We start from the raw sequence: 20,478 nt of genomic DNA, 5'->3' as shown, positions 1-20,478 counted from the left end.
ACTGAATGATCCGGGTAACGCGATTTTTTTTATTTTTTGATTGCCATTAAAAAGCTAAATAGTTGATATAAAATTACAAAATTTGATTGAATTTGATGGTAGGTGGTGACTACCAGTGTGGTTTCAGGCCTGGAAGATCGACTATTGATCAAATATTTACAATAAGACAAATGCTTGAAAAGTATTGGGGGTATAATCAGGATGTGCATCAGATCTTTATAGATTTCAAATAGGCTTATGATTCAATTAATCGTGCAACATTATGGAAGGCAATGATCGAGCTCGGCGTACCCAAGAAACTAACTGCGGTAACACAAATGTGTTTAAGTAACTCCTTTGCACAAGTTAGAATAGGGGGAAAAATATCAAATGCTTTCTGAGAAAATTCTGGACTGAGACAGGAAGAATATGTATACAGAGACTGGCCTTAGAATATGTCATGCGAAAAATTTACCCAAAAATCAAACCAGATATAACTACTCGGGGAGCAAAAATCATAGGTACTCGCCTTTTCCGATGACGTAGATGCAGTGGCACAATCAACATTAGAAGTTAAGTATATTTTCTCGAGCTCTGATGAAGCTGCATTAAACATCGGTCTAAAAATTAATGAAGACAAAACAAAATACATGATCGTCTCAAAACAAGAACGACGGCGAATAAGGCGAAACATTACTATAAACGATCATAACTTCGAAGTAGTTAAAGAATTTAAATATTTAGGAGCAACAATCACAAATGACAACAAAATCGAACGAGAAGTTGACACGTGAATATTGGCACGTGTATATCTTTCTTTGCATTGCAAAATCTAACGAAGTCAAAACTTCTTTCACGAGGTGCAAAACTCCAGATATATAAGACTATAATACGACCAGCGGTCGTGTATGGAAGCGAAACATGGACGTTAACAAAAAGAGAAGTAAATAACTTGCCGGTGTGGGAACGTAGAATCGTTCGAATGATAAATATATGGCCCTTGCAGAGACAGTGTGACAAACGAATGGATGCGTAGATACAATAATTACGAGTTAGAGTCCGTATTCGAAAAGAAAAATCTAGTCAGGTACATAAAGACCAATAGACTCAGATGGGCAGGGCATGTGATACGCAGTAACGACAAGCGCCTTATAAACAATGTGTTCTGGGAAAATCCAGATGGAAAAAGGTCTGTAGGACGGCCTAGAAAAAGGTGGAAAGATGCAGTCAAAGAAGATCTAGACAAAATGGGAGTGCGACAGTGGGAATTAGCGGCACACGACCGACAAACATGGAAGGCAATAGTAAACGCGGCAAAGTTTCACGAAGAGTAGTAACGCCATTGGTGATGATGATAATATCAATGTATTATCGCTACTACGAGTTACGTACTTTATTCGAGATACACTTCTGCTCACCTATAAGGTACCTACTACTATTAAGTAGATACTACTCGTGCCCTCTAATTAGGGATCACCGAAAAATAAACGTTTTAAAATAGGAAACAATCAATTTACTATAAAAGGTAATACCATTAATACATTATATTGAGTACATTACTTGATTATCAAAACAGCTTCAAATATTTATAGTTTCTAATAATGCCATAAAAGATGTGTTAAACGAAACGGCCCACAACCATTTTCAGGTCCCAATTTCCAACCACAATACAATACAAAGGGGATGAATCCGAAATGAAACGTTTGTCTAAAAACATTAAGAACCATGTCAAATCTTTCTTTGGCTTCTTGTGATAATTCCATATTTTTTTATCGTTTTGAGTATATTGAAGTCGAGAATTTGTCAGTTTTGAAAAATTTTGTCACTTTTGACAAACTATTGAAGTTTGTATACGTATACCACTATCAATCTAGTGGTTGCTATAGCAAAATAGAACAAAGAAATTAGGGCAAGTGATGAGTGCGCTAATAACCGGCAAAATAACGCAAAAGATGGAAAACATAATACATTGCGAGACAAAAAGAGATGAAACTAGTAGGGGCGTAAAATTATCGATAGGAACTTATACGCTCTGAGCTTCGCTGGTGTCGCTCCTAGCGGTTACTAATTCAACTTTCACCGGTAATTTTTAAATTTATTATTTAATTGTTATCGCTTAATATTTACAACGCTAAAAAGTAATTAAATTGTTATAGATTTTTTTAAGATTTTGCTAATCATTTTGACGTTCTATTGATGAAATATTAATTTCTTACTTCGGATACTTTCACAATTATCATGTAGATGGCGCCAAGATTAATATATAATTACATATTACAGAACATGAAAAAACGCAAATTCAGTATTTAAAACGTAAGAATATTTAAGGTAAAAATATAAACCACAGCTTTGATCAACTAATATTTTTTATAATTAATGTTTTTAATTTTAATTTAAAATGAATCACTTTGACATTTATGTCAAATTTCCGGTAAACGTTTATAAACTTGTCACTACTGGCGCTCACGAATTTATAAATATCCCCTCTACGTACGAGCTCACAGCGTATAAAACATTAGGTACATTACATAGTTTTCCACCTTTAAATGTATCGGAGAAGTATGACAACTGTCACTGTGATAGGAGAATTTTATAAAATTGAAAACACCCTCAAAGCTAGTTGAGCCAAAATCCACGAGAGGTCGTCGTTGTGGCTTAACATCGTGAATACGTTTTGAAATAAAAAGAGATGAAACTAGTAGAGGTGTAAAATTATCGATAGGAACGTATAAATTAACATTATATTGCATAGTTTCCCAACATTTAGACATGTGTGACGGGAATAAAATAAAATAATAAGTTGATATTAGTAATACAACACTATTTTATGTACGTATATGCGTATCATTTATTTTCCAAGGGAGAGGCAATAATGTACCGATAATTTTGGCTGGTGAATTAAAATAAAATAATGGGCCAGTCGCAGGCATATCGCTGAATTTTATGCTTGCGGCACCAGTTATAAATAACTAGAGATCAATTACTCTTATGTAAATGAAGCCAATAACTTGACAAATACCCAGAGGGATTAATTTATGTAGAATTTATCGAATACTTGCACACGGACTGAAAGCTACTGAGTTGTTAAACGATATTTAGTAACTGTTATTACATTTTCGCTGTGATAATTTTACTTTAGGAAAAACTATTGCAAATAGAACTTGGCAAATTACACTTTGACGACTGTGCTGAGTGAGCGAGGTAACAAAAACATATATACATTTTGTGCATTGTTTAACTCAACGCATAAATTTGTTTGATTCTAATTGAGACAGTCACCAGATGTCACTACCATTTCTGTCAGTGTCGCAACGTCACGTGTAACTACGATAAATCCAAAATGCATAGATACCAAGTTGGATACGATCCTATTTTATAACACACCAATAGCATGACATCAATAATTCAATTTTTATATATACAGTGTGTTTCAACGAAAATTTGACCCTCCCCCCAGAAACTGAGAAACCAAGAGTTTCTTCACAATTTAAAAAAACACGTCAATTTGTATTGGAAGAGGGACGAATTTTCATGCAAAATTCATGCCCTCAAATGTAACCCCCTACATACTTACTTACTTACTTACTCCGTGGCGTTACAACCCTTCGTGGGTTTTAGCCGACTCGACAACATGTCTCCACTGTTTTCTGTCTTGAGGAACCTCCATCCAATTCTCCACGCCCATCGCGCTTAGGTCTCCTGCTATATTATCTCGCCACCGGAGTCGAGGGCGTCTGCGTGGTCTCCTTCCAATTGGGACTTCCTCCCACACCAGTCTTACTGTTCTTTGGTCAGAATGTCTTCTGAGCTGTCCTGTCCATTGGAGTCTTCTGGACTTTATTTCTTTTATGATGTTGGCGTCTGGGTAAAGTTCTTCCAGCTCTTTGTTAGTTCTTATCCTATATTGTCCTGATGCTTCATCCAGCACAGGACCAAACATCTTCCTTAGGATTCTTCTTTCCCAAACAAAACTCTACGAGGAAAAGAAAATGTTTTTCCTGTAGTTGGCTGTATACCATAAATCACAAAATTAAAAAAAATCCTTTGTAAAAGGTATAAAAGGTATAAAAAAAATTATACCTTTTACGGATTTTTTCTAACTTTAAGTAGTCTGTCTTCGTTTGCCTTTGTTATCGTCCACGTTTCGCTTCCATACATCACAACGAGTCGTGTGATTGTTTTATAGACTTGTATCTTCGTACGTCTTGTTAGTTGTTTCGATTTTATAAGGTTTTGGAGGGCAAAAAGACATCTGTTGCCGGCCTATATCCTGTTGTTTATTTTTTGTGATCCGTTATTGTCTTCAGTTATTGTTGTTCCAAGATACTTGAATTTTCGATGGTGATGTTCTGACCAATTCCGTCTCTGCTTTGGTTATTGCGGCTCATATACATATATTTTGTCTTGTTTTCGTTACAACCCCCTACTTTTTTTTAAACCCTGTAGATTTAAGTAATTATTATATATGTATTATAATTGAAAAAAGAAAAGAACAAGAAAAAAAGGAAAAGAAAAAAAAAAGAAAAAAAAACTAAGAAGATGTAAACCTCCGAGATGTTGAATCGGGTTTATGTCTTAGCGTAATAAAAAAAAAACAATAAAAAATAATAATAAAAAAATAATAATAAAAAATAATAATAAAAAAATAAATTAGAAATTATAAAAAAAATACAAAAAAAATATTTACAACAAAAACAGTGTATTATTTAGATAATAATTGTAATATGTTAGTTTGTTATGTATTTAGAGTTAGAAATACAGAAAAAATTCCTCTGATTGAAAAAACAAATTTGTTTGTTTTTAAAATAACAAAATGTCTGGCTAATTGGCCCGGCCAAGGCCATCAAATTCACAGAAAAAAACCCTACTGCCCCTCATTAACCCCCAGTTTTTTTAAATATCAAGTGTAGTCGAGTGGCACATCATTTGAAAGGTATTTTTTTCTCTACACGACTCTCTATTTTTTTTTAATTTGCGGAATAACTGTAAAGATAATTTTGGATTTAACTAATTTATAAGAAATTGGTTAAGTCCAAGATTATCTTTAAACTTATTACGCAAATTGAAAAAAAAAATTGAGTGTCGTGTAGAGAAAAAAAATACCTTTCAAATGATGTGCCACCCGCCCATACTTGCTATTTAAAAAAAAGTGAGGGTTGATGCGAAGCAGTGGGTTACATTTGAGCGCATGATTTTTGCATGAAAATTCGTCCCCCTCCTGATATAAATTGACGTTTTTTTATTGTGAAGAAGCTCTTGGTTTTTGAGTTTCTAGGGGGGGTCAAATTTTCGTTGGAACAGACTGTATTCTTCCGTATCTGTATTTATTTTTCTTAATATGTATGCAAGATAGTGTGTTATGAATAAAATCGTATCCAATTTGGTGTCTATGCATTTTGGATTTATCGTAGCTACTCGTGACGTTGCGACCCTGACAGAAATGGTGGTGACTGTCTCAATTAGAATCAAAAAAATTTATTCATTGCGTTGACCAACTTAGCCCGATCAAAGAACAATCTGACCCCAAAAAAATAAGGGAAGGATGAAAATTTGGGAATAGGTAGTTGAAATTGTCTATTATTATATAAGAAAAAGTTTACAATTCTACATCCCCTCCATTTTACAAAAATGGAGGGGAATACTCCCTCTCGAAGATGAAAAAAATACATTCAAAATAAGACCGGAATTGGATAAAATGACCAATTCTAAACAACTTTTCTTCTAAGTTTTTTCACCAAGTCAATACTTTTCGAGTTATTTGCGAGTGAATATGTTCATGTTTAATAAAATGAAACATGTTTTTGGACGGTTTTTCGGAGATAACTCAAAAAGGAAGTATTTTAGCGAAAAAAATATTCTTAGCAAAAATATAGCCCATCAAAAATTGAAAAAAATGGTGTAGCATACATGAGGTCTGTAGACCCAGTAGAAGCAGAGTTGCAGCTAATGAAAAGTAGGTTCTTCTTCGTCAAATTCCAAATCGAATATTTCAATGTGAAATAACCCAAAAACGGAGCAATTTTAGAGGAAAATTCATTTGAACTTTTTTAAAGTGTTTAAAAAAAGGTTTATTTTTGATTAAAAAAAAATACTTGTAATATTAAAAGTAAGTGAATTACACTCCAAATACTGTTGGTCCCTTTTATTTTTTGGTAAAAAAACTCACAAAAATCACCTCCTAATTAGCATCACATGTACGTTTAAACATTACCACTTCACAAGTTATTTTATCTATGTATTATTTATATGATCTGTAAGTTTCATCGGTTCAAAGTGCTTCGTTTTGAAAAAGCTGTAGTTAAAATGGCTTGAACGAGTAACTAATCACGAGTTTAGGCAAATTTTGAACAGCGATAGCATAACCATTTTTTGTCTAACAAGAAAACAAAAAATCAAAATTATTCAGAAAAGCAAAACACATTTTATTACTCTTTGAGATTTTTGGTATTCCCAATTGTTTTTAAGTTAATTCCATAAACAATTACGAATTTTTTTCAAAATAAAAAAAAAATGTTTTATTTTAAACCCAATTTTTTTCAAAACTGAGCACTTTGAACCAATAAAACTTATAGATAATATAAACAATACATAAGAAAAGTAACTTGTAAAGCGGTAACGAATAATTTTATTTGTGAAGCTAATTAAAGGGTGATTTTCGGCATTTTTTTACCAAAAAATAAAAGGGACCAACAATATTTTGAGCGTAACTCTTTACTTTTAATGTTAGAAGTTTTTTTTTTAACAAAAATAAACTTTTTTAAACACTTTAAAAAAGTTGTAATGAATTTTCCCCGAAAAGTGCTCCGTTTTTTGGCTATTTCACATTGAAATATTTGATTTGGAATTTGACGAAGAAGAACCTACATTTCATTAGCTGCAACTCTGCTTCTACTGGGTCTGCAGACCTCACGCAAACACCATTTTTTTTTTTCAATTTTTTATAAGCTATATTTTTACTAAGAATATTTTTTTCGTTAAAATACTTAGGTACTTCTTGAGTTATCTCCGAAAAACCGTCCAAAAACATTATTTTTTTGGTTAAAAATGAACACATTCGCTCGCAAATAACTCGAAAAGTATTGACTTAGTAAAAAAACTCTATAGAACAAAAGTTACTTAGAATTAGTCATTTTATCCAATTCGGGACTTATTTTGAACGTATATTTTTTCACCCCCGAGAAAATTTTTTTCACAATTTCAACTACCTATTGCCAAATTTTCATCCTTCCTTTATTTTTTGGAGGTTTTCGTAAAATTTTGCGTTCCCTGATCGGGCTAACTATTCTTTTTTAAACAATGATATTGAGTTATTTTATTGTAGCATAGCTGTGAAGATTGCTTTGTAAGCAGATAGCACTCATTTTGGAATAAAATAATTTTACACACTTCAAAAATACTTTTCTTTTCCCACTCATTCACTTTCTATATAAGATAACCTCTAGAATATTATTTTTGTCGATATACAACACACACACACACACACACACACACACAGAATTTGGTCAAACAACAAGCATATGACACTCTCTACGCCCCTGTCAAAAAAACTAACATGCCACCCACTTGTGATCCGAATCTATATAGAAAACGCTGTCAATTTAACTTGTTCGGTTTGTTATTTTCCAGAGTGAGGACTACATATCAATACGAGTGGGAGCAGCTATGATGAACGACGACACTTTGGGAGCTCTCCTCATCGGGGGGCGGGCTCCCGCCGCTCTCCCAGTCATCGAAAACTCGGCGCCTTCCTCGTCGAAGGTATGCTTTCGTAAAAGTAGTTTTTTTGTTTGGTTTTTAGTTGTTTTGGTTTTATTGTAGTGTAGAAGAATAAAGCATGTGGTTTTTGTACAAAAATGACCAAAATTTATTGATAATAAAAACGAGAGCTTCTTTTTGTTTGGTTTGTAAATAAAATGCTTGAAATATTTTTTACAAAGTTTTAGTGATAGAAAGTGTAATATTTTTTTGATATTACTTATTTGAAATATCGTTTTATTAGGCTGGCTGTCCATTGGAAGCGTAGTCGCGCGACTCGCAGGTAGCGCGTATACGCCCGTATACAAGCGACTAATCCCAACAAAAATGAAATGTAACTAAAAAACGTCCACTGCAAACGATCTTGAGCAACCGAGCTCGGCCGACAATAAGCGGCTGGCCCCCTTGAATGGGATTAGTCGCTATTAATCGCATGTGATGCGACACTGGTTTGCATTTATCTGTGCAGGTATTGTGTTAATATTCGATATGGAAATTGATAACGAAAAATTGATTAGTGCTGTTCGTGAACGAAGTAAAGAAAAAGTGGAAAGAACTACGCCATGTATTTAGAAGAGACTATAAAAAGGTCTATAAATCAGAAGATGAAGCGCCAGAGGAAGGTTCCTCTTCATGGACGTTCTTTGACCAGATGCTGTTCCTCTCCGACATAGTTAAGCCAAGACATTCAAAGGAAAATGTTGCCTCTCCAGAAACAACACCTTCTCAAAATGATGACGGAGACGCATTGTCGATGAAGACGATTTGACTGATTTGGAATCACCACAAATAGTTGTCACTGATCAATGAGAATTTAATAGGTCATCGAACGAAACCAGAAACCCGAACGATCAGATGCGTAGAAAACAGCATGAAACACAATCAGACAATGCTGATGTTCATCCTGTTGTTGGTCCTTTAACACCTACTAGCAATCCTAAACGTAAAAAAAACCAGCAGACATCACGGTTGATGGTAAATTTCTAGAAATCGAGAGGGCTACGTTACAGATATTTACCGAACATGTTATAAACAAAAGAGATTGCGACTACCAGTTTTTGCTTAGCTTCTTTCCATACATAAAAACGTTCAATAACACCGCAAATTGAATGTAAGACATAAACTTCAGAAAGTTCTTATTGATGAAGAAGAGCTACACAACTAATCCTCGCATACCCCAACTCTCTACACAACACCGGCACCGTCGCGTTGTACTAGCAAAACAAGTGGACCCTCATGGACAATTGAAACGTCTAACTCACCTTCAGATGATAGGAGGTATTAATCCTGGTTTGCCACAATATTTTGGGAACTTTCTAGATACCCAGTAAGTGTGTTATGTAGGCTAACACCAATTAGAAATAAGAATTGCAAAAAATTTGCATGTCCTCTGAACTATTGAGTAAGTACTTTTTATTTCCTTTTCATGATAGACCTTTGTTACTTTTGACTCATCCGATAATACTCCAAACATTTTTGCGGATTATTTAGTAAATCGTCATGCAGGTGATGAAATTCTCCCAGTAAATTTCTGCTACTAAGTATTTCATTTATCCAAAACAAACGTCTTTTCTTATCACGACGAGTTCGCAAACGCCTTATTATGTAAGGTTGCTCCAAAAGGTACATGTCTTTTAAATTTATTTTACACGCTATTCATAAAGCACACTTTCTTTCAATGATGACAATCGCAAACTTAGTAGTATATAGTTGCCTGCAGTGGATGGTACCAGTCGCTCAGTCTCATGATCGCACATACACGGACATATTATACGCGCTACCTGCTAGTCGCGTGACTACGCTTCCAATGGACGACCAGCTTTAGTGTGTTGAGCAAGAATGGACTCCTTCTTCTTTGTGTTTCATGCTTGTTTTCAAGCGTTAGCTATCGTTATGTTAACTAACTGCCGGAATGCTTCGGTCGATAGCTACAGGTGAACCAGAATAGGAATAGACGTGGACATACTGTCCGCGTTAGCATAATGTTCAGTTTATCGAGAACCGTTTAGCTATTTATGTGGATAGTTTCACTGTATATCGATTTGCGACGTTGACAAATTTGTGTAAAAACTCAATTTTTAATAATAGCGGTTTTGAATCTTGTAATAGTTCATTTAATCTAAAAATGGATCAACAGAGTAAACTGAAGCGAAAAATTGTGAATACTCAAGCTCGTAAAATAATACAGTCTACAGGGTGATTGATTAGTAGGGTAAAGCTCAATAGCTCCGCTATAGTAATAGATAGCAATAAAAGTTAATAACCAAAGTTGTAGCCAACTTTGAGCTTCACATTACAAAATTAGTTACAATGTTACAGGGTGTTCGATAACACAGTGGCAGACCTAATTTATGTTTTTTTTAAATGGACCACCCTATATTTTATTTTATATTCGAAATCCTGTTAACTTCTCCATCACAAAAATATAAAGATTTGTTATGTTATACAGGGTATTTACAAAGTTATAACCAATTTTATTTGAAAATCGTAACAAGGTCAACTCCCTGTATAAATAAAAATAAGAAAAACAACAATGGTTTATTAATGCCATATTTTTTAACGTATTGTCAAAGTTTTCAAGAATGGTCGATATTGCTAATTTTCTTTATATCAAATACAGGGTGAGTCAAAACGCAAGTACATTAATTTCTCAGTAATTTTAAATGGAACACCCTGTATTTTATATCACTATTAAAAAGTACCATTACCGTACTTTAATTTTTAGATAACGTTTCCTATGTCTAAATTTATTAGATTTCGAGATATCTTCATTTTTCAATGGACCAGTAGCGTGGCCACCCAAATCACCAGAATTTAATAAACTGGACTGATTTTTTTGGGGTTACGTTAATAATGAAGTTTATAAAATACCTCCAACAACAAGGGATGAGATGAAAAATAGCATACAAAGTGTATTTCGATGTGTTAATTTACAAATGCTCCGTAGAGTAAGTAGCTCATTCAATGATCGTTTTTAGGCGTACATAAATGTGTTAGGAGAAAATTTTGAACACCTTATGTAATTAAATATTAAAAATATTTTATTAAAAGTAGCTTCTAATTTTTTCAAACATGTTTTTTTGCAAAATGTATAATGTATTACTGATAAATTATGTTTCGTTCTTTGTTTGTTACATTGTTACATTTACATACAAAAGTAGTGTTTAATTGTCTTCACAAAATATTGTATTTTGTGTTTGTGTGTTTTTTTTTAATTTATTACTAATTTTCTTTGTTTATTTGTTGCATTTACATAAAAATATAGTTTTTAATTGTTTCAAAAATGTTGCATATAGTGGTTGTGTTTTTGTTTGTAAAATGTATTACTAATAAATTATTTTTATTTATTTATTTGCTACAGTGTTACATTGATTACCGGATTGATAATCGGTGATCTTCAATTGTCAATTCAGTCATGGCTTACTTAAAATTTAGATAAAAAACACCTAAAATAATTTGTCTGAAAAATGAAAATATCTCGAAAACTAATAAATTTGGGCATAGGGAATGTTATATAAAAATTAAAGTACGTTAATGTTACTTTCTAATAATAATATAAAATACAGGGTGTTCCATTTAACATTACTGAGAAAATAATGTACTTGCGTTTTGACTCACCCTGTATTTGATATAAAGAAAATTAGCAATATCAATAATTCTTAAAAATTTTGACAATAAATAAAAAAATATGGCATTAATGAACCATTTCTGTTGTGCTTATTTTTATTTATACAGGGAGTTGAACTTGTTACAATTTTCATACAAAATTGGTTATAACTTTGTAAATACCCTGTATAACATAACAAATCTTTATATTTTTGTGATGAAGAAGTTAACAGGATTTCAAAAATAAAATAAAATATAGGGTGTTCCATTAAAAAAAACAAAAGTTAGGTCTGCCACTGTGTTATCGAACACCCTGTAACATTCTAACTAATTTTGTAATGTGAAGCTCAAAGGTGGCTAACATTTTTGTTATTAACTTTTATTGCTATCTATTACTAAATCGGAGCTATTGACCTTTACCCTACTAATCAATCACCCTGTATGTTAAAATTCGCTCAATGAGAAGCAGTTGCTGATAAACCCATTATGGATTTTAAAAAAGTACGAGAGCGTATAGCTAGTGTGATGAATGATGATAGTGTAATATAGGTAATTCGATAAAATGTAATATAGGTAATTCGATAGGTAATATAGGTAATTCGATAAAAAATAATCTAATAAAAAATAGTAAATAATCTGAGATCTTTGAGTTGCATTTTCAGCAATTTCTGTGTCTAGCATCAAAAATATTGCTAAATTGCAGCAGGAAATATATCCGGTTTAGATTAAGTAGATTTTTTTGTTTGGTAGTTGTTTTGGTTTTATTGTAGTGTAGCATGTGTTTTTTTGGAAAAAAATAACCAAAAAATAACCAAAATTTATTAGTAATACAAACGGGAGTTCCTTTTGTTTGGTGTGATGAAAGCAGTAATAAAAACTGTAATGTTTTTGACATTTGTATTAAAATATGTTGAGCGAGAAGGGACTTCTTCTTATTATTCTCTGTGGAATGGAATGCTTGGCACTGTACCTGCATAAAAGAATTCCTCAACCTGTCTTATATCTAATCTTACGCCTCCAGGACAGTTGTTTTCATCCAACCTAATGTTGTGGAACCCTTGCGATCGAGTATAGGAGAAAAATCGATAAGTAAATGGAGAGCCTGGAGGAAAAATGTAAAAGAATTGTGGACAAAATGTAGAAACATAATAACTGAGAAGGTAACGTAAATATTGGTAAAACCAAATCAGTTAAAAACCGAATGGTTTGACAATGAGCGCCAAGAAGTGAAAAATAACTACAATAGAACATACCTAAAGACAAATAAAGCAGGATTCCCAAGAAGAAAAAACAAGGAATAGCTGACTCTAAGAGTAGAATTTTTTGTTGATTTTGATTGCTGTAATTTTGGACCTGTTTCGTTTGTTTGTTAACCAATTCTCTGCTGCGTAAATCATTACACTGCATATCAAGGTGTTATATATTCTCTTTTTGTATTTCTGGTAATCTATATATCTATCTATCTATCCCTTTTATCTATGTATCCCTGTTAATTTGTGTGATACATGTTCTTGTCTGTGCTAATCTGCTGGTCATCTCAGTGATTCCATTCTTAGAGGTTATTAATCATCGTAAGTATTTGAATTCTTCACTGCCTATACTTATTGATTTCCAAGTTTCTCACTAATTCTTGTTGTGATGTTCTGATGTTATCTATTGGGTCTTCTCTAGGTTTATTTCCAGTCTATTTTTTTGTTTATTCCTCTTTTAGTTTTTGAAGCATATAGGATAGATCTTCTTCATCTTGAGCCGTTACCACTTGCTCATCTCGTATACAAGAAGTCGTTCTCGGATTGGTATTTCCATTACCGTTACATTTCCTTTTCTATGACTTTAATATTTGTTCTAGGAATATCTTAAGCAGCGTCAGAGATGTGGAGTATCTCTGCAGTAAGTCTTTTATGGTATTATATTCGTTAAAATTTTACTCTTTTTGACAGCTAATCAAAGCCTCTTTCGATCTTCTCAAGTGATGCTAAACATATCGTCTGAGTTGTTCTTAGTCCCTTAAAATTATAGACTATATGGCCACCACTGGCATGCTGCTACTACATCAATCCTACAATATGCCACGCATAATGAGTTATCGTAAAGTTGGCCCAGAAAATAAATTTTATATTCTTATATAAAAACAAACAAAACTGATCTAAAATAAATGATTGTAAGCCACAAACTTTTATAGAGTTTGCTTGATAAACAATCAAAAACTCCGAGCCAATTCCAACGTAAACAAATCCAACAACTACAGCACGTAACTAAAAACGAATCGAAGGAAACAATAAAGTTATAAGACTAACGCAGCGTTTTCTTTGATCTCTCTGTCGTAAAAACTTCCGAAGTTGAGACTATTTTTAGGTGTGAGGAGTTTACAGCTGAACGTACTTCGAGGACCGTTGACCCTATTGTTTCGAGGGGTGTTAAGGATAACGTAGTGATAAGTGGCGTTTTATACGACGAGTTTTTCCCGAGTTTCGATGTCGATTAGTGAAAAATGTCTGTTTGTTGATTTGTTGTACTTCGGAAGTAGGGAAATAACAAGGGAATTAAAATTATGGAGCACGATGTGGGTAGTGTAAAATAAAACTGAGGAATTTTAGGTTGAATCGATTTCTCATCTTCTTCATATATACTTGTTGGAGATCTGTCGATCTGTTAATTCCGACGTTGAAATATTTCTTGAGAGGTAGACTGCCAGATATCTCTCCATCTTTTTGGTGGTCTCGCCGGTGGACGCTTGCCAGCTGATTTTCCTTGTAGTGCAATTCTTGGTAGTATGTGCTCCTACATTCTTTTTACATGAATAAAGCAAACTGTCATTCTTTTTCCATGCAGAATTACCTCTTAAAGTTTGCCATACTTCTTTAAAAACACCCTGCATTGACGAAAAACAAGGCTAGTTGTTAACGTACCCAACTTTTTTGTTATCCAACATAAGCGAATGAATCAAAATCCAGAATGTTACATGAGGCTATAGTTGTGTTTTAATTTCAGTATTTTATAAATGCTAGAATATTCCACAGGGTGTGGTGAACTTTGAGAAAAAAACACAGTGTGCTTGGTATATCCGGTATACAGTGACAATTTACCTATCTAATAGCAACAATTTTATTACAACGATATTGTCAAGGAATAAGGCTATAACATATTAAAAATATCACTTAAATCGGACAACAGATTTAGGAAATTCGAGACAATAAAAAATGACCTATTTTTTCGGTGGTGCGTTAATTTCTTGGAGTAGTGCAAAATCAACTTCCATCAAAGAACGGTCGAATCCAACACTTATATAAGAGAAGAGTATTTCAAAATCAAAATTTGCAATTTCTAAATTTCCGAGATTTAAAAAAATCTGTTATCACCTTTAACTTTTTAACACGCATGCATGTTTTGTTACTAATCAGATATGTCGATATGTAATATGTAATACTCGAAAGTATTTACAATGTATTTTTTATGTAATTTCACATTTCTTGTCGTTTTCAGGTATTCAATGAAGTTCAGCTTCCACCGTTTCCAGAAAATGCTACGCTTAACGAAGGATCCTGGCAAAATGTTAATAATACCAAGTAAGTTTTTTCTATATCTAGAAAATAATAACTTCTCTGTATTATCAAAATAATTATTCAGTTTTTCTCCTTATCCATTTTCAATGTCGTCTTCGCAAGGAAAGGTCTACATTTGATAATTATATGTCACAACAGATATGCTTCTTTTCATGAGCATTTTTCAGTGCGTCACAAATGATAGAAAAAAGATAAGTCCGTGATAATATACATTTTAGTGACATGAAATTTTAGTTAAATCTGACAGTTGTCACCTTTTACTTGCAATTTGGCATAAAATCAAATCAATTGTGTTTCTTGCATTTATAAAATGGTATTTTCTTTGATTTGTATAGTCTTATAAATTGTACAGATTATGTTCGTAGATATATTATATAATTAGTAAATAATGTTTTTTTCGATTATAGCGCCATCTATTGACAACTAGAATAAATGTTATAAATGTCACCGACGAAATGTAATCACCGACGTGCGTTTTTTTCTGTTACATGCGATTTAATGCGTTAGAAAGAAATCGAAAAACTGTGACGCACTGAAAAATCCTCATGAGAAAAAGCATATCTATACATAATATACCTATAAACTAAAAGTCAAACAATTAGTCATGCACGTTATAGATTTAATGACATCATACCCACCGATACAAACTTGACGGCAAACAAATTCAAAATATTTTTCCTCATATATTAGTTATTTCGCTACCGGAAAGTTTACCAGGAAAACGATGTTGCTAAATAAAAACATAGATGTATTTACCTCAGCAGCTACCGGCTACACTGTAATATAAGTGTCAAAGTAATGTTGTCCTATATAAGGTTATGTACGATTTTTGCTTGTTTATTTTTTTTTTTCTTCTTTTAAGGCATTTGGGAGCTCGTTTACCCATACCATTTAGCCAGCAGTATTTTTTTTAAATTAACGCCTAACTAAACCTACCATACAACAAGATTATTACCAAGCTAATCGACCAATCAAGGGCAGGGAAGGGAAAGTGAAGTCGGTAAAAATAAACTATCGTTAAAATATAAACTTAATAATTAAATTATACTTTGAAAATAATTTGACATTACATTTAACCTCCAGTATTATGACAGACGTCAGTTACCATTTACCATCTCACCAAATATAATAATGACGTCATATATACTCGTCACTACTTCTAGCCAATGAAATGCTCGCTGTATTAGGAATGGCATGTCAAGAAAATCTATCTATCATCATATTTTAATACCAATTTTCCTATTCCCAACGAAGATAAATCAAGGGCACAAAAATTATAATAAATATATTTACTTAAAACACCACTATATTTTTTTTTCAGCAACTAAAAACTTCATACTGTCGTTTTTATAAAATTCATTTTTCCCAATAGCGCCTAAAGAAGTATTTACTTATGACTTCATTAACTATCGATAGTGGTAATGTAATGTAAAGTAAATTTATAGGTTTCGATCTTTTGCTGGTTCTTGGCGCATTTATCACGTCCAGAGAAATAAGGTTTTTGTCTGGACACTTGAGCAGCCAGGTTGCAAATGGATTTTTTGGGTAGGTACTATATACCTAATGCCTAATACATTATAAATACAAAAATGCCCGTCACAGTTCGGAGGAGAAAATTAGTTATTAACAAATAAGGGTCAAAATTGGCAGTTTTTTCGTTTAAATCGCTACGGGTAAAAATAGGGTAATTAAATATCTTATTTATAATATTCTTCTTTTTGTAGATGAGCCAATGTTTAAAATGGAACTTTTTGAATTTTGGTCCGATCCTTTTTTGTTTCGGAAAGTGCAAAATAAGACTAAAATTTCAAAAATAAAAAATGTGCCATAAATTTTGCGAAAATGGCCTTAAGACTTTCATATTACACGAAAAGTTGAGTCAAACGTTCCATATTATACACAAAAAATTTTAAGACGATTAGTCAATTTGTTTAAATTTTATTCAAATTGTTTATCGCAAAGAGCTTTCTTTTCGCAATGTTATTGTTCAGAAAATAATAATGACATAGCAATTCTGTGGAAATCGCATGCAAGAATAATAGTTATATTTTTAAAGTACTGCAAAAAATCATCAAAAAGTCCTTTTAATCACTCCGAAAAAAGTTTAGTAAAATAGAGTCATTTTTGGCTTCTAAACAATTTGAATAACTTTGTTAATATTGACTATAGAGTAAATCTGCTTTAGGATTTCAAAAGCTGGTATTTTTATACGAATTTTCAAAAAAAATTTTGCCTAGGTTAATTCTCTAAAAAAATTCTCCTGTAACAGTGTTAGTTACCACACTACTCCGAAACGGCTTGGCCGATTTTTATAAAATTTTACACGTTTATCCTGTAGGTCGTTAAAGAGGTTTTAATCTATTTTTTATACCCATAAGTTATAAAGGGGGGTTGCCCCCTGACATTTTTTTTTTATTTTTTTGGACAAAATTATCTACCTTAATTTTATATGATGTAGAATTAAAAAAATACATAAAACCCGTAATTTTCACTCTTCTATCACCAACCCCTATTTGTTAATGGCCATCTATATATTTACATCTATAAAATTCTCCTGTCACAGTGTTAGTTTCCACACTCCGCCGAGACCGCTTGACCGATTTTTGTGAAATTATATATGTATATTCGGTAGGTCTTAGAATCGGTCGTAATCTATTTTTCATACCCCTGAGTGATAAGGGAAGTTCCCCCTAACATATTGTAATGTTAGGTGGGGTTGTGTGTACATATCGCACTCTATAAGACTACGAGTACATACAAATTAAAAAAATTATCATCAAAATCCATCAACAAGTTCCAGCGATATTAATCGCAGCATATGTTTGCAGAATCAGTTTCATTTTTTGAGTGCACGTATTTTAGTAATTCCCCTTCACCTACCATGAATTAATTCCGTTCGGACGCCATTTTTAAAGCTTTATCAACCACTCTGTTGAGGTTCAAAGTTTACTCAAACTTTTACACATAACCTATATATCTTTAACTTCAAAATGGCTCTAGTTAGGTTGCTTAGTTGTTATAAACAAAGTAGCCGTTAATTAAATAAAAAAAGTGGCTAACTTTGATCGTAATTAACCTAGGCGAAAAGTTTTTCTTTGTAAATTCGTATAAAAATACCAGTTTTTCAAATTCCATTGTAGTTTTAGCCTACAGTCAATATTAACAAAGTTATTCAAATTGTTTTAGTCCAGAAAGCCACTGCGCATCCGCTAGGAAAAATATTCTAATTCGGATTTTTTGCACAATCTTACTCAAAAAGGACTCCTTTTAACAAATTTGAATGTTGCCAGGACCAAAAGGTGGTCAAAAATTTTTTAAACGTTTTTTTTTTGTTTTTTTCCTAAAATTATTTTTTTTTGCATGGAACAAAGTTTTTTTAGGTTTTTTGGATCATTCCAAACAGAAAAGGTCTTTAGTAACTTTTCTCTAAAAATGATAGTTTTTGACATATAAGCGATTAAAAATTGAAAATTTGCGAAATCGGCCATTTTTAACGCTCAAAAACTATGTGAAAAACTGAAAATTTGAATGTTGCCAAGGTAGGTTGATATTCTTTAAACATCGATTGATGAAATCCCGAAGAGTTTTTTGCAATATAATATTCAAAACTTCTTTGTTTTTAATTTCTAATCACGCGTGCGCGACACTATTTTCCACCGTTGCATGTGTATACAGTATGGTGCAAATGAAAGGAATAAATTCGTTATTTCGTAAACCGGCTACTTTAAGAAAAAAACCCGAAACAGGTCGATTTTTATTTTTAAGTTATGATATTGTGGCATGTATGGTATACTAGTGACGTCATCCGTCTGGGCGTGATGACGTAATCGATTATTTTTTTAAATGAGAATAGGGGTCGTGTGGTAGCTAATTTGAAAGGTTCTTCAATTCTCTATTCAGTAGTGTAAACATTTACATAATTATTTATACAGGGTGTCCAAAAAATTTTTATTAAATTAAATTATTTGATAAAAAAGAATTAGAAGGACACCCTGTATAAATAATTATATAAATGTTTATATTACTAAATAGAGAATTGAAGAACCTTTCAAATGAGCTAGCACACGACCCCTATTCTCATTTAAAAAAATCATCGATTACGTCATCACGGCCAGATGGATGACGTCACTAGTATATAATATATGCCATAATATCGTAACTTAAAAATACAAATCGACCTGTTTCGGGATTTTTCCTTAAAGTCACCGGTTTACGAAATAACGAATTTATTCCTTTTATTTGCACCATACTGTCGGTGGAAAATAGTGTCTGGCACGCTTGATTATCAATTAAAAAACAAAGGAGTTTTGAATATTGTATTGCAAAAAACTATTCGGGATTTCATGAATCGATGTTTAAAGAATATCTACTTACTTTGGCAACATTCAAATTTTAATTTTTTCACATAGTTTTTGAGGGTTAAAAATGGCCGATTTCGCAATTTTTCAATTTTTAATCGCTTATATGTCAAAAACTATCATTTTTAGAGAAAAGTCACTAAAGACCTTTTCTGTTTGGAATGATCCAAAAAACCTAAAAAAGACTTTGTTCCATGCAAAAAAATAATTTTAGGAAAAAAACAAAAAAAAAACGTTTAAAAAATTTTTGACCACCTTTTGGCCCTGGCAACGTTAAAAGGAGTCCTTTTTGAGTAAGATTGTGCAAAAAATCCGAATTAGAATATTTTTCCTAGCGGATGCGCAGTGGCTTTCTGGACTATTTATAAGCCAAAAATGACTCTATTTTAGTAAAATGTTTTCTGAGTGATAAAAATGACTTTTTAATGATTTTTTTAAATGCATTTTAAATGCAAAATATGACTATTCTTCTTTCATGTTGTTTTCACAGAATTGCTGTATCATTATTATTTTCGGAAATTCGGAACAATAAAATGGGGAAAAAAGCTCTTTGGGATAAACAAATTGAATAAAATTTAAACTAATTGACGCATCGTATTAAAATTTTTTGTGGATTGTATGGACTGTTTGACTCAACTTTTCATATGAAAGTCCTAAATTCATTTTCGCAAAAGTTATAGCAATTTTTTTATTTTCGAAATTTTAGTTTCATTTTGCAATATCCGAAGCAACAAGTAATCGTACCAAAATTCAAAAAACGCCATTTTAAACCTTGGCTCATCTACTAAAAGAAAAATATTATAAATAAGACATTTAATTACCCTATTTTTACCTGTAGCGATTTAAACGAAAAAACTCTCATTTTTGACCCTTATTTGTTAATAACTAAATTTCTCGTCCAAACTGTGACGGGCATTTTTGTATTTATAATGTATTAGGTATATAGTACCCAAAAAACCTATTTGCAACCTGGCTGCTCAAGTGTCCCGAACATGGTATATTTTTGCCTTATTTCCCTGGTGTATGTACAGATTCTGATAATATAACATTTACTTCAATATACTTGTAATGAACAAAAGATATTTTCTACATTTTAAAATACAAAAGAATTCGTCTTTAATAAAAAAAAACGGTAGTTAGCGGTTTTCATTTTATTGATTTCGTTTTCGACTCGTTCGTTTCAAGCTAAATGGATGAGTTTTATAGCCTCTTTTCGT

General features: G+C 32.3%; 1 protein-coding gene across 6 annotated transcripts in view; it reads left to right on the top strand.

The window, feature by feature from the left end:
* The window catches only part of LOC114332654 (beta-1,4-galactosyltransferase galt-1), a 226,806-nt gene that overhangs the window by 101,342 nt on the left and 104,986 nt on the right, over positions 1-20,478 (top strand). For 4 of the 6 annotated variants that reach the window (XM_050653548.1, XM_050653554.1, XM_050653543.1 and 1 more), the window contains exons 3-4: positions 7,606-7,737; positions 14,824-14,906. In XM_050653548.1, coding sequence (XP_050509505.1) covers positions 7,606-7,737; positions 14,824-14,906 — 215 coding nt within the window. The remainder of the gene's footprint in view (positions 1-7,605; positions 7,738-14,823; positions 14,907-20,478) is intronic. The other 2 variants (XM_050653559.1, XM_050653557.1) reach the window with 1 other exon arrangement.

Source organism: Diabrotica virgifera, chromosome 1, assembly GCF_917563875.1.
Source record: "Diabrotica virgifera virgifera chromosome 1, PGI_DIABVI_V3a".
NCBI classification, from domain to species: Eukaryota; Metazoa; Arthropoda; class Insecta; order Coleoptera; family Chrysomelidae; genus Diabrotica; species Diabrotica virgifera.
Note: the sequence above shows the minus strand (reverse complement) of the source record. Positions and strands in the feature narration are given on the sequence as shown.